General features: G+C 36.5%; 1 protein-coding gene and 1 long non-coding RNA gene across 4 annotated transcripts in view; one reads left to right on the top strand and one right to left on the bottom strand.

Moving 5' to 3' along the window:
- Positions 1-15,884, top strand: part of LOC122980086 (polymeric immunoglobulin receptor-like) — a 36,816-nt gene that overhangs the window by 10,641 nt on the left and 10,291 nt on the right. For 2 of the 3 annotated variants that reach the window (XM_044347794.1, XM_044347793.1), the window contains exon 4: positions 2,455-2,775. In XM_044347794.1, the coding sequence (XP_044203729.1) occupies positions 2,455-2,775 (321 nt within the window). Of the gene's footprint in view, positions 1-1,068; positions 1,378-2,454; positions 2,776-15,884 lie in introns of all 3 variants that reach the window. The other variant, XM_044347795.1, reaches the window with a different exon arrangement.
- On the bottom strand, positions 603-1,464 carry LOC122980091. The gene is made up of 3 exons (XR_006402993.1): positions 1,345-1,464; positions 959-1,123; positions 603-773 (listed from the first exon to the last, which is right to left on the bottom strand). It is a non-coding gene; the product is annotated as an uncharacterized LOC122980091 (long non-coding RNA).

The following is a 15,884-nucleotide window of genomic DNA, read 5'->3' as shown; positions in this document are numbered from 1 at the left end:
GTTAGTGTTGAACAGTTGAATGTTTGAGCTTCACTGTGCAGAATGATGTATGTGCAGAGTTTGTTTTCACATTTATCTGCTGAAAGTGGAAAGTTTCTCTGAGCTCACTGAAAATCAAATTTTACGAGGTGGGCCTACAATCATGATTTGTGACATCACAAATAGTTTGTATCCAATCCTGGTCCAGTTTTCCCCTTACACAAGTGTGATGTGGAAACTTGAAGCCTCCAGTGCACAAACACTGGGAATGAACTTTACAGTGAAGGAGGAGACATCTGGTGTCCAGCAGTTGACTTTTGAAATGAACAATATTTACATCGTCAAAGATTCTGGTTTTTAATGAGGGAAAGGGAATAGATGTAATTAAAAAAAAACATTAAAAAGTAATTCAATGTTTTGTGGAAAAAGTATTTTTATGTCTTAAAACATGTCTGGAGGGGATTTTTCTTTTAAACAGTGTACGGGTCGCTGGGACTGGTAAAAACACCTGTTTTGCACTCAGTATTAATCATTTATAACACGGTAGTTAAAGAAAAGATAATGAGTGCATAAAAACTCCTCTGGTGAACAAGCACTGACACAAACATTTTTGACACTGTAAAAAACGTAAAATAAAAAGTCCTAATATTTGTCAAGGATGAAATACAAAGTCAAACTTATTTCAATTTTTATCTTGGATCATGAAGCCACTGGGATCTGAAAACCTGACTTTGGCGACTCCTGGTGGTAGAACCAAAAAATACACCGTGGTAGGCTGCAGAGTTGCTGTTACACTGTAAAATTACAACAAAGAATGTATTTCATAACTTTATACTAACTTAGATTTTAGGAGTAGAGGCCTTTCAGAATCTATACAGAAATTACAACAAAAACACTATATGTATGAATAAAATACACGTTGAAAAAGATTAATTGAACAACTCTGTGATCTATTGATTATTCCAGAAAGTCTGTTTACCAGCATGATGAGACAGTGGATGTTTTGTTGATACGGTTCTTATTCAGACTGTTCTGGGATTGTTTCAGTGTCTGACATGATGGGAACTTTTCTCTTTGTCTGATCAACAGGCTGTGAGGTCTCATCTGAAGTGAAGGGATGTGAAGGAGGATGGGTTGAATTCACCTGCAAATACCCAAGAGAAGATCAGGAATATCAAAAGATAGAGGTTATTAATCCCAGAGGAGCAAGCGTACAAACCACTACAAAGGATGTGTGGGATGGGGATGACAGATTTTCCCTGTACCATGATACAAGAAATAAAAACCTCAGGATGGCCATTAAACAACTTGAACATGATGACTCTGGGAAGTACAACTGTAAATTTTACCAAAGACTTAAGCCACCTGAGGAACCTGATGAACCGGAACTGGAAGTCGGTAAGAGATGCTGCATCTGTATCAAAGACAGAGTGAAGTTTAACAAAACATCACTAAGAAAACATGAAGAAAACTAACAAAAATGTAACAACACAACTCACAGACATTTCAGAAATGTATCTGTATTTTGTTTGCACATTATAATTACAGTATATCTATCCCATTGGGGTGGAAATCTTTGGGAATCTCACAATTTGATTCTGATTCTTTGTGTCACGATTCAATTCAGAATTGATTATCGATTCAAAACCAATTCTTGATTCAATAAATAGAAAGATATTTTTGGTCTCTTCTAATGCTTCCTTCAACACACTGTGTGCCATTCACTGGTGTCCTGTGTCCAGTGAACTTTAATATGAAACATGAGTGACATTTAAACTAAATGGTCTTGATGAAGGTCACGTCTGAATAACAGAAAAAAGTAGAGAAAAGTGTGTGAAAGTTTGCAGCTTTTTGATTTAGAAAAGTGAACTGCATTCATTTGGAAGCATCTTAGTCTTCTTCAGTATAACAATAATGAAATGAAAGTATCATTTACTTACCAACATCACTGGCTTAATGTCTTTTGTAAAAACACAAGTTGGTCTGTGTGTTTTGGAGTAAGGAGGGGAAAAAACGAAACGCTCTGCTGTGTTGTTAACGTTCTGTCTTCAGTTTGCACTGCAGCCGACTTTCTTCACCTCTCCAGTTGGTTGAAGTTTTGTAAAGTGCTGCAGTGTGGTCAGTTTCATGGTGCGGTTGGGTGCTTTGCTAACATTAGTCTCTGGGTGATAGGGTACAAAGTATGAGTAATTAATTCATCTTTGTCCTGAGGACTGTATTATTAAGTCAATACATTTAAAAAAGCTTGTCTATTTTGAAGATGAACAACAAAGTTACTAGTGTGTTTCCCACATTCAGTGAGGTCTGCTTCTCCTCCAACTTTCTAATGTACAGGAAATCAATTTGTTATGAAGCAAACATTACAGGACAGAAGAGGCAGATATAATGAAAAGATAAATGCACATGATGCACCCTTTACTGTATGAGCGTGCTGATACATTTCCAACATGTTTTACGTTTCTTTTTTCTTTGCAGTGAAAGGTGGCTGCACACAATTTACACCATTTACTCAAACTGCGTACAGAACAGCTAAAACCACCATCACATGTGATTACCCTAAAAAATACTCCTATGTCAAGTTTGTCTGCAAAGACAACAATGAAATCTGTGAGGAGATTTTATCAACACAATCTTCTGTAAAGTCAAACGGGACATTCACTCTCACAGACACCAACAGCTTCAACATGTCCATCAGTAATGTGAACTCACAGCATGCTGGTGTCTACTGGTGTGGAGTCAAATCAAAGGAAGAAAGTTACAGAGCTTCACTCAGACAAATACAACTGCAGGTTAAAAGTGAGTAATACAGATTCAACTCTCCTCTACTGGTTAGAGGCTTTTTTCTGACTTTCATTTTCTGTTTATCAGTGAAACATGACTCAACACAACAGGTGATTTAAAAGACGTTAACACAAATTTATACACATTCAGATGTTGTATTGGCAGTTTGGCTGACATTTGATATTTAGTAAAAAAAACAACTATCATAAAAAATATGTAAATATGCGTGCAGATAACATGAAGTGAAAGTTGAAGTGAAATAAAGAAAGTGAGATGCCAAAAATGCCAAAGAGTTCGAATTAGAATTTGTCTTTGTCTTTCTATTTACAGGTATTACAATCTTCAAGAGATCCCCAACTAGAGGACAAAATCTCACATACTGGTGTAATTACCCACAAGGTGCTCCCATTAAGAAATTCATCTGTAAGGGAGAAGATCCGTCTATATGTCAACCTCTATGGAGCACCTCAAAGCCCAGGGACACATGGAAGTTTTCAATGGAGGATGACACAAAGAGGAGAAATATCACCATAACTGTGAGAAACGTAACAACAGACGACACCGGGACATACTGGTGTGGAGGAGTAAACACTGACAATAGACGCAGTAAAACATTCTTCAACAAACTGGAAATGACTGTAGGTGAGTGGACATGTTATTTTATTACTATGAAGTTATTCGATTCACTTCAAATCTTGTCATGTGCACAGAGAACAGTCAACTCCGCTTTACAATGAAATTCTTACTTTGGCGTAACCTCTGACCACCATGGATAATAAACAGTAAATTGAGAATTAAATATAAAACTATGAAAATTATAAAAATTTAAACTTTAAACACAATATAAAAAACCTGTACAAGAAAAAATTACAAAAGTAGATACAAAGGAAAAAGAGACATGTAAACACAATTTGTAGTGGTTAAATCTGATTGTACATTAATGTGCATTGTACTGTATGTGCAAATAACCCTGCATGTGTAAGAGGGTCCATGCATGTCCAAGGTATGCAGAGAAGTAGTGACTGAAGACTTCAATTCAAGTATAACCAAATTCTGACTCTGGTTCAGATTGTTGGAGGCTAATTGATTGCTAGCATTAAAAGAAAGCCACAGTTTTGATTACTGTTTGATTTACAGTAAAGGGCGAGTGTGTTTTTGCACGATATGTAAAATGTCTAGTTATTACAATATGTACAAGAATGTTATTTTTAGTTAAAGAGTAACGGAGATGATACATGAGCTGTTTTGAGTCACAACAGTCCCGTAAACTGTAACATGATTAGTTACACTTCATGTTCACCAGCTGCAGTTTACAGGACTGTCGTGACTCCAGAAGGCGAGTTCGTTGATGGGCTAGCTGGTTCTGTCTTGTAGTGAATTTAACAGTCTCATCTACAACAAGGACAAACTGAAAATGACTCAACTGTGAACTCAGTTTGTATTTGTTGACAAAGTATCATCTCTAATTACAAGAGCTGAAGTGCTGGGAGTCGACTGAACAGTTCCCAGATTACACTTTGTTCAGTTTGTCTCTACCTGCTGTGTAGCTAACGCTAGCTAGCAGCAGTCTGCAGGTATTAGGCTAAAAAAAAATAATTTTTTGATGATTTTTTTTGGCCATAAACCCCAGCACTAATGATATTTCATCTTATGAAGCTGAAATATGTGTTTTCCGCCTGTTGAGTGTCAAACAACAAGACTCGACAAAATCATAGGAGGAAACTGATAAAAGGAAGTGGTCTCATACTAGGGTGTGATGTTAATCTTCAACTCTAACAACTTTTCTCCTAATGCAGAACATTTTCATTTCCTTTTCTTAAACAAAACATATTTCAAACTTACCAAAAGCTGCAGTTATTTAAACCAAACCTTAACTTTAACCTCAACCAAAGATTATGATCTTAATATTACCCCAAACTTTTTTTTTTAATTAGCTGCTTCAACTACAGCTTTACACCAACAACAGCCACAGACGTTGATCTTAACTGTGTTTACTGCATCTGCAATAATCTGCATTTCAGGGTGTGTGCTGTTTTTATGAGCTGTAAATGTTTCAGTGTGTTTTCACTACAGTGATGCAACATTACAGCCATTTGCTTTGTGTGATCAGCCACTCTGTAGCATTTGGCTTTCTATTCAAACCACAGTCAACTGTGATATCCTGACTGATAGAGTGAGAACACCTGCAGTCGTTGTTATTTATACTCTTGATCTCATTTCCTGCACGTTCCTTTCACCAGATTTCAGCAACATGTTCAATCAAAGCTCTTAACAACAGATCAGTTTTGAAGTTTCTGTTCGCTTTATCTACACATGTTAATTTTTAAAATTATAAGTTCCTCAATATTTATCCCTTATAATTCACACTTAAACTTTGCCTCACATGCCTATAAACACACTGGAGGTGTAATTGATCATGTAATTGTGATCTGTGGTGAAGAAATCCATTCCTTTTCCTCATGCTGTGTAAAAATACAAATGTAAGTTCAGCTGAAGCTACTATGAGGCTACAAGCTGAACTGTTTCTTGGCTCTGAGCAGTCGCCAGGCAACCAGCAGATCTGGCACATAACCTCATTTAAAACAGGGAATTGTTTTTTACATTCTTTGGTTTTTGTCTGTTTGTTAATTAATGAACTTTAGAGGAGCTGAAAGAGCACAAGAAATGTTAGTTTACAATAGTCTGAAAAACATCGAGCACTATTTTCATAGATGCACCAATTAGATCATTTCTCCCAAACAGCTGCTCATGTTACTGTTACAACAGGTTGGTATTTGTGTTTATTGTGTTTATAACAGATGTTAGCTGAGTGTGGCAGTTCAAAATGGCATGGGCTTCTTATTGTGTAACAAGCTAATATTATCAATAAAATATGTTATATTACATAGTTGGGTGAAAAGATGCTTTAATATATTTTGATAAATCAGATTCCAGACCAAACAAAGTAATAAAACCATCTGGTTTAGTGATCGTTTGTGAAAAATTCAAATAAGTTTTTCATCAGGAATTGTTGGGTCTCTGTAAATTAAAGAGTACGGTCTAGAGCTGCTCTATGTGAAGAGATAACTTTTGTTATGATTTGGTGCTATATAAATAAAATTGAATTGAATCATAGAAACAGCTACAACAACATAAAGTAAGCTAGTTAACAGCAAACATAACTTTGCAACTTTGTTCCCAGCTTTGAGAAATGTATAGTGCTGTGTGAACCGATCAGGACTCTCTAATTGTATTTACTGTAGCCAGCAATAGCAACAGGAAGTTAAGAGTCAAAACAGGAAATGGAACAAACTGAAAAAGTAGGGGCCACATTACGTTAATGGCAGATATTTTGACATAGTAGGAAAGTACAGGTATCACTAATAACATTAACAATGACTCTGCTCTATTCAAATGTCCCCGTAAACCATGACAGTGTGACACTGAGCCAGCATGTGCAATACCAGGACCCTGAATCATTCATTTTATCATTTACTCCTGTGGTTTTCCTGCTGTGACATGTCAAAAAGCCATTTGTTCAACAAAGTTTTATTTCCACAAATTCACTCATCTTACTTTCTTTCTTTCATGTATTCATTGTTTTGTTGTTTAGTTAATTAAATAACATTTAATTAGATATTTTGTGTTTTTTTGGCTGAGGTTGATATATTAGTAAACAATGGCAATGAGGAAACGAGAAAAAAAAAAGATTAAAAAATACTGAATAAATAAACAGTTTTATCTGTCAGGCTTAGAAAAATTGCATTTTTCTTTTTCTGTCCTTGTTAATATATGAATGCACATGTACAACCTGAATGCATTTTTTTTTTTGCTTTCAGCACCACCACCACCACCACCACTAACACCACCACTAACACCACCACTAACACCACCACTAACACCATCACCAACATCACCTGGATCTGTGAATCATGGTGAGAAAGCAAATTTGATATCTTCAAACTTAAATGTTACGTGTTTGAACATTTTTTTGATGATTTAATTTCTGTAAATTCCTGTTAAATTTCTTGACACAGACAGCTTTGAGTGATGATTCCATGTGTTCACTGTGTTTTAAATGATGCTGGACATTTTATGTGTTGTGTGGTTTATTTTGCAGGAGACTTTCAGGTAATAATGATCATCTGTGGAGCTGTGCTGCTGCTGCTGCTGCTGCTTGTGATAATTGTGATCGTCATCTACAAACGTAAGGGAGTTCATTACCAGACTGCAGAACATGAAACACACACATGCATACTGTACACACAAAACCACATTCATGTACTCCTCTATCCTGTGAAGATGTGATGTCTAAAAAAAACAAAGCAGACAAACTGTAAGACGTCAGAAGTTAATAGACATGACTTTTATCATGTGTGTAAGTTGAAATTTTGTTGACATATTATCTTTGCTCATTTTGGGGGATGCACAATTAAATCCTATTCAGTGAAACCAAACTACATAGATAATTAGATAGATAGAGATAGATTCTAAGCTACATAGATAAACAACTGTATAGATAACAACTTGACGAAAAGTGCTGAAATTAATCCACTTCCATCCTTCTGCTCATTTCCTTTTTTCTTCTCTTTCTTTTCTTGCTTTCTCTCTTTTTCTGTCAGGATTTTCATGTTCAAAACCCACAAGGAATTGAGCAGCAGCACAGCACATCAGAGAGGTTAGTATAAATGTGTCTGTGTGTGGTAGTACTTTATAGGTGGTATTCATATTGTCAGAAAAACAAGAGCAGTACATAAATGATGCCAGACTTTTAAGTATTACGCTTGTGAATATAAGCTCCCGGGACTCTTGTTTCATAGAGATAAACTGTCAGTCAGCCACAACGATGCAGTGTTATGTTTTCACTGCAGTGCAATGACAGACTCTCTTTAGCAACGTGTGGCAGATTTGTTGAATTTGATGAATATTCCACTTACAGTGTTCTGATTCAGTTAGTGTATTACCACCTCTGACAGCCAACAAACCAACAAATCTCTTACCTGTTATCTGGAGAGCCTCTGACATGAGACAGAAGCACACATTTTAACCGACTTTCCAGAAAATCAGCAGCAACAGAAAATTTGTTTTAGTGCGTGGTTCTATCAGTGCTGTTAAGCTGATCTGAAATATGAGAGTGGACAACGTGAACAATCCATGAACAGATGGCTGTTTGTGGGAATGCGCAAACGATGTGACGTCAATTTGATGGGGAAGTAGACGTAACTCTGCAATAGAAGTGTTCAGCCTGCTCTGAACACTTTGACCATGTTTAACGTAGACAGCTAGCATTACATTATAACAGTATATAAATAAATGGCAGAAAATCACTAGAAACATGTTTTTCTTAAAAAAAAAAGGGATTTGTTTGAATTTTCTGTTTCTGTGGATGGAAATGCACCTGGTGTTTAGTCTTCCATTATCAATATGTATGACTAAATAAGACGTATAGCTGTAAAGTATAAGAGAGTTTTTTTGTCAGTGAGTAAATTCTACTGAGGGAGCGCAATGAGTCGTCCATCACACTGACACCATGTCCATCTACCAAATACTTATTGTTTGTTTGAATATCAACTACTCACTCAATTTTTTGTTCTTCCCTGGAAGGATAACGTTTATGAGGAGGTGCAGGAGCACCTCCAGGAGACAGGCTCAGGAAATGCAGTGGAGACAATTTATGCCACTGCCAACTTTCCCACAAACCCCTGCGCCTCAATGCATTACTCCACCATCATCTTTCAAAGCAGCACTAACAAAGCTAATTCTGAAGCGCTGATCCCCAGACCCAGCTCCTCTGCCTGTGAATATTCTACTGTGAGGAACAGTCAAGGTCCAAACTCTACTGTCTATAAATCATCAAATACTTCAGAGGATCCTCTCTTACTGACAGTCAACAAGACACAACAGCAATGAGGACGACCCAGGCAGGAATTTATTAAATTTACAAAATAAATGATAAAGATTAATTTTGGATGGTTTGTGATTGTTTACAATGAAGCCCAGCTCAGACTGTAGGAATTAACACCCCAAGATATTCAGTTTCTGGGCCCAGTCAACTTAAAACAGGATTCACTGCCGCATTGTTTAAGTCACCAAAGTTTGGTGACAAGACTGATTTGTAGAGACTAGATGAGTCCTTATGCTCAACTGTGAGACAGTTTGAATCAACAATAGAGTTCATTCAAGACTTATTGTTGTATATGCTTGTTGTATATATTGTTGTATATAGTGGCCAATAAGTAACAAGGAACTGCAGTACAGAAGTGTCAAATATAATATATATGTCTGGTAATTTAGTTTGTCCACCAAAGAGCACTGACAACTAGAGCTGCAACAATTAACTGATTAATCAATTTGTTGATCAAAAGAAAATGAGTCTGCAACTTTTTTGATAATCAATTAATCCATTTAGTCATTATTCAATCAAAAGTGCCAAATTTTTGGTTCCAGCTCCTCAAATGTGACAATTCACTGTTTTTCTTTGTCATATATGACAGTAAATTGAATATTTAACATTTTAGACAAAACAAGCAAATTGAAGACATCACTGTGGGCTCTGAGAAATTGTGAATGACATTTTCTCACATTTTTTTTTACATTCCATTGACTAAGTTATTAATCAATTAATCCAGAAAATAATCTGCAGATTAATCAATAATGAAAATAGTTGTGTGTTGCAACCCAGTGACAACTGTAAAATGTTCCACTTATTACAAAGCTTGTTCACAATGATTTACTCTTTATGATGTTTTTATGTTATGTGTTTATGTTTAAGAAAAAATATTGTATAATAAATGATTTTCATATCTCTAAAATATTAGTATTAGCTTCAGAACTCCAGTTTTGTTTTGGCATCCTTTGTATTCCCGCTACACTGGTGCCATTTTTGACTAATTGTTTTCCAGCTCCATCAATTAGGAATAAAATACAAGAGCCTGTCCTAGCTCTGCTACAGTAGCCTGAAGTGTAGATTTGGGTTTGTGTTGAATAATAAATCAAAAGGTTGAAGGAGTTGCTGCTACCACTGACTCAACAATTACTTGTTTGTAGTTTATGTGTGTAGTTTAGTCGACTAAAAAATTTTGCTCCAAATACCAAATAAAAATGTGTTAAAGCCAAATGAATCTGTTCTTCTATGGTACCACTTCATTAAATAATTATGTGAAAGAAGTTCTTCATATTGATGAATCCACAAAGACTGATTATCCAGCTCTGCTGCTTTATGGAACTTTTCAGCCTCTTTTAGCTTGCTGTGTGTCTGCTGCTGTGCAGGTTTTTGTGCTGTTAAGATAACACCTTTATAAAGTCACAGGTACGAGTGTAAGACATAGTTCACTATTCACTATATGTGTTTGTAGTGTTGTTCAAATGTCTAGTAAGAATTATTAGAACCTATATTGTGGACTGAAAATATGCTGAAAAGTGGTGTATAATCACTAACTAACAGCTATCTACAACCATGCACTGCAAAAACAGAGAATGAATTAATAAGTAGTGTCTAAAATAGTTTTTTTGACATCTGACACTAAATAATCTTTTACATAGAATCATTCAATAGTGAATTATTTCAGTCACAGTCCATGTCCCTGCAGTTTGTCTGACTTGTGTGATATTAAAAAGCACCAAACATTGCTGGTTGTTGTGACTCTTTATTTCTAAACCACTGAAAAAACAAACCCACATTGCTGTTGAAGAGAAATGTTTATTTATCACATGTTGCTTGTGGTAGTAATTTTAAATAAGTCAGACTATGGCAGGCATTATATTATTGTTTGTCACTTTAAATTACTGTTACTGTTAATTACTGTTTAATTACACATCAATAGTAAACTGAGTAATGTCATTAGAAAAATCTGTTGGGTTATTAGAACAATATTATAAATTATTAGAACACTAATAGAATAATAGAAATATGATAATTAAAGTAAAAGTTCTTAAAGTTTCTTACAATCGGTATTACAATCTGCTATCTAGTGAAAACTTTTCAAAACCAAAGCAAAAGTCTCATCCTGTCAGATTAATGTGTCACTTTAATATTACTTAAAACATTTTGAGACATGTTGCTTATAGCTCATGTTTCCTTCCTTCCTGTAAGAGGTGTTTGTGGTGTTTCTCTTTGCCTTGGCAAGCAAACTAGCAGATTTTAAAAGATAATTTAAAGCTGTTGCTGTGACGTTTTATCAAACCAATCTTTCAGATAAGCAGCAGGTCTGCCACAAACTGCACTGAGACATTCAACTGTTGCTTCCACGTAAAGATGTATTCTGCATATTTACGTGTCTCTACTTTTTAATGTTGGGCTCTACTGGAATATCTTTGCATGAATCACAGTTCAAAAAACTCTTTATTTAACTCATACTGATGCTTTATGTAGTCCCTCAATTCAGTCTGTCTGAAACAGGCCGATTTATCTCCTGTCTCTTTAAGACCCCCTCCTGATGAGTCCACTCTGTTCTGATTGGCCAACTCTTGAAAGCTTTGGGCTTCGGCTAGGTCTTTACTCGAAATGTCAACTTCTCAAATACATCTGAAATATGAGCGTGGACAACGCAAACAACACATGGAAAAACCAAGGCCGTTTATGGGCATGTGTGACGAGCCGACATCAGCTCATCGGCAAGGTAGAAAAGAAAATGCAAATGAAGCGTTCAGAGCAGGTTGAAGCCCTGACTTTTGACTTGCAGGCAGCATTTCTACAGAGGTTCAGAAAATAACGTTTTATTCCTCTTAATCACCGGCTTTCTTGCTACCATCGCTCGCTCTCCTCATCCACTCTCTAGCTCATTCGACCACTGCTTCTCTCTCTCTCTTGTCTTTTTTAAAATGCGTTGGGAAGCCGTCAGCTAAGCCTCACTTTTACTTTTAACCTTATCAAACAAAGAGAAACGTCCTCCCCTCTTCCTAGTAATGTTTTGTCTTCCCTCATGGCAGGGTTGTACAGCGTTACGGGTTGCGTTTCTCCAAAAGTTGATTCTGGTTCAACTTTCTTGCTGCGGCGCCACTGCGGCCCCCCCACAGCCTAAACACACAACTCGTCAGCCTGCCAGCTGGTTACCTGAGGCTGGTGATGCGTGCACATTGAAATCATGATGGGAAAAAGAAAAGGAAAAAGTCATCTTCTCTCAATGAAAAACGTAGTCTCCTTGAAGCTTATGACAAGCTGCCAAAAACGAGCCAACAAGATGCAGCAGCGAAACAACAAGCGTTTGAAACAGCTGTTCTGTATTTTGAAACAGTCAATAAAATTCAGTAAATAGCGAAGCCGCTCGTTTCATTACTCTATATTCATGTAATAAATATACAAATGTCAATTAGATGGTAATCTGCAAGAGAAATTAGGAAAAAGAAAACAAATGTTATGTAATCTTTGGTTCAGACTTGAATTTTTCAAAACATTTTACCAAAATCACCAAATCAGCTATCACTCAAATCAGGAACATTGCAAAGATTAGATCTTTTCTTTCTTTCAGTGGTGCTGAAATACTCATTCATGCTTTTGTCTCTAGTTATTTAGATTACTGCAGCTCCTTATTTGCTGGACCGCACCATGGACCGCCTACAGCTTGTACAGAATACTGCAGCAGGGTTCTTACAAGGGCTAGGAAATATGATCACATTTCCCCTATTCTCGCCTCATTGCACTGGTTACCTGTGGTTTTTAGAATTGATTTTAAAATTTTACTGCTTGTTTTTAAATCTCTGAAGGGCCTAGCCCCATCTTATATCATCATCTTATATATTATATCTGACCTTCTCATCCCTTAAAGCCCAGCTCGTTCTCTAAGATCTGTGGACCAGCTGTTGCTCTCAGTCCCGAGGTTCATGTCTGTGAAGCACTTTGTAAACTTGTTTTTGAAAAGTGTTATATAAAGTATGTTATTATTATTATTATTATTATTATTATTATTATTATTATTGTTATTATGTTATATACAATGTTAATTATTACTGTAGTGGAAGGATATTAGGGCCCGTGCAGGGGTGGGGGCCAGTGGAGGAGCAAACTAACAAGTAGGCTCACATGGAGCAGGTGTTTCAGACAAGCTGAGACTGTCTCTTGAATTGTTTGTGGCTTTCACTTCCTTCCTGTTTTACGCTCTGCATACTTGTGGCTCTGTCTACCACAACATCAGTGTTGATACTATCACCAGATTCAGCACATACTGAATTTAATATAAATAACCACCTACTGTATGTATATACAGTGACTTTTCACTTTTCTACTCATAAATTATTTATTTCTGCACTCTGTATTGTATGTTTGTATGCATTTGTGTTGTATCCATTCTATGTTGTCCATTTGTTGTTCCTATATGTATGTAAATATTTTTTCCCTTGCTTGCCTGTACATAATAGTGATATATTTAATTATCTTTGTTCAGCCTTTACCTTGTGTCTTTTTTGTAAATCATGTATAGCAAAATGTAAATGGTTATTTTTATTTGTTTGTGCTTTTGTGGTTTTTTTGGACAGTTGCAACATTGTCTGAACTAAAACACAGACTGTATTTCAGTTTGGTTTCAGAGCACCTCATATTAAAGAGTCAGTTGTTGATTTTGAGAATTGTTTTGGTTCTTCAGGACTTCAGTGCTGCTGTTGACACAATCAACCATCATCTACACTCTAAGTAAAGGCATTAGGCAACATCAGTGTCAGGCTTGTACGCTAAAATAGAACATCAAAGTAAAAATGAGCTTAGTTTAACATCTCTTGCAGCTTTCGATAGAAGTGATATTATAAATAGGTGTGAATATCACATTTATAGCTTCTGTCATCTCGTTCAATCTTGAGGTAAAGAGTGAAATTAGCAAATGTCTGTACAAACTGTGCAATTTTCTATCATTATTTTTCTCTTGGCCATGCACTTGTCTTGTTGATGATGATGTTGTATTTCGGTAGAACAAACAGCTCATGCTTCCTGTCGAAACCAAAGCTGTTTTACCACATTGAGTCAATTGGTATTTTGTCAGTGGAATCGATGCCTTTTTTTTTTTAGCCATGTCCTTCCTTATACACAGACTAACGCAGGTTAACAACATGACAGGATGTAAACTTTTACAGATTCTTGTTTTGTGTTGATGGAAACAGAGAGAGATGATGGAAATGGAGGAAAGCAGGATGCAGAGTGACTGTATTTCCTGATCTCAGCTCTGACGCTTTAGCACCTGTGTTGTATGCAGTGAAGGTGGCTAAACTACTGATAAAAAACTCAAGTCTTACAGGGAGAGACTGTAGGCAGCTGTTTTCAGAGAAAAAGCTCTAAGAAGCCACTTTACACTACATGCTCAGCACCAAACAGCAAACAGACACAGCAGCTAAAGAGCCAGATATTTCCCTCAGGAGTTGGTAGGGAGCAAAAACAGCTAAGAAAGAGTGAATATTGGACTTTCATTCACCAGGTGGACAGACAAACGATTAACTAGCTCGCCATACCAAATTAAAAAGTGGTATGTCAGAGTTGTGTTCACTATTTGTTTCTGCTGAAAACAAGAGGACAAAAAATCAATTAATGCAGGTTCAAAGAATTTATAGTAGTAGTTTGAGTTTGAGTCTCATGTCCATTAAATATGACGCTACAGCCAAGAGACAGTTAGCTTAGTTTAGCACAAATACTCAATGAAATTTTGTAGGTCGATGTATCATGTCCACACTTACAAAAAAGCCTCCTGGAGCCATACCCTAAGTCCAACAGGAAGTCAACCATTTTGAATTTACCTTGCACTTTTTGCACAGTTTTTGCCATTTGCAGGCGTTGTATTTTAACAAACTCCTCCTAAAGATCAACCAACTTCAAATTTTGTCAGTGTCATCTTAAGACCTTTGTGATGAAAAGTTATCAAAATCTTGATTTTTCACAGAACACTCTTGTCATAATGTACTGGTAAATTTGCATGTTTCACCATGAAACAGAAAGGTGTGGTAACTCCACTGGACTTTGTCCAGTCTGCCCCAAATTTCACAGGCTTGACTGGAGTCCAGGCCAGAACACATCTACATGTCAATATTCAGTCATAGTCATAGCGCCTCCTACTGACAACAGCAAGTCAGCCTTAAATGACAAACATCATCCGATTTACATGGAATTTACATGGTGTGGTCTACACATGACATACAGCAACATGATGTATAATTAGTGGATGTTCTCTAGTGCCACATAGTGGACACCCTCATGCACCAAGTTTAGGAGCCATAAATGAAGTTATAGTGATTTTGGAATGAATTGTAAATAAGTAAGTTTGTGATGGTGTATATTTTGGTTATTTGTTACCGTTATATTTGTTATATTGTCATTATTTAATGCACAATCACAGTGATTATTGATAGAATCAGGTCAGTATGATATTCATAGTTAATATAACCAGCTGTTTACCTGCATGGCGGCTGGTAAGAGAGAGAGTGAGAGAGGGTGAGTGGGTCGCTTTTTGTTTGTTTACCGCAGCTTTGCCTTTGATTGCTGTTATTATTTTGAGTATATTATATATTATATATTATATAAGTTGGAGGCTCCTTCTTGCATTATAAACCAGAGTAATGTGTTATAAACTGTTTGTCTTTTTTAACTGCAGAGTTCTGGGTCAGTTGTAGCTGAGCTAGTGCAGACTGACTGAGAGGCAGGTGTACAAGGTGTCATAAGAGCTGATGTGATCTGAGCATGAATGACTTTTTCAACATTTCCAGGGTGAGGGGCCTGATTTCTGAAATGTTCCCTGTGGTGGATGCAGGGAAGTATAGGAAAGGTGAATAATAGTTAAACTTCTACAGTGATATTGGCCAGAGTCAGGGATAATCTATAAAATACTGTTGACTCACTACAACAGCAGTCCATTCATTTAATATTATTACTATAAATTTAGCATGGTGAATAAGTTCATAATCAACTAAAACTCCATCTGCAGGTGTTTCCTGTGGTTTAATCCTGTGTAGTTCTGGGGCAAAATCCAGAAATATGCAGACATGTTATTTTCGTCAGATTCCTCTTTTCAAACCTCAGTCATTGAGGAGCTAGGCGCTGGTGCACAAGCCTTATTTCCACTCCCACAATTTGCAATAACTGAATGTAGACACGCCCTTAATCAGCTGTTTTCATACCAACATGCTGCCTGCTCCACCAGTCTGTAGATCTGTCTATTAAACAAACAGGAAGGAAA

The sequence above is a fragment of the Thunnus albacares genome, chromosome 4, assembly GCF_914725855.1.
Source record: "Thunnus albacares chromosome 4, fThuAlb1.1, whole genome shotgun sequence".
Classification (NCBI taxonomy): domain Eukaryota; kingdom Metazoa; phylum Chordata; class Actinopteri; order Scombriformes; family Scombridae; genus Thunnus; species Thunnus albacares.
The sequence above is the reverse complement of the archived record's forward strand: the minus strand, read 5'-3'. Positions and strand labels throughout refer to the sequence as shown.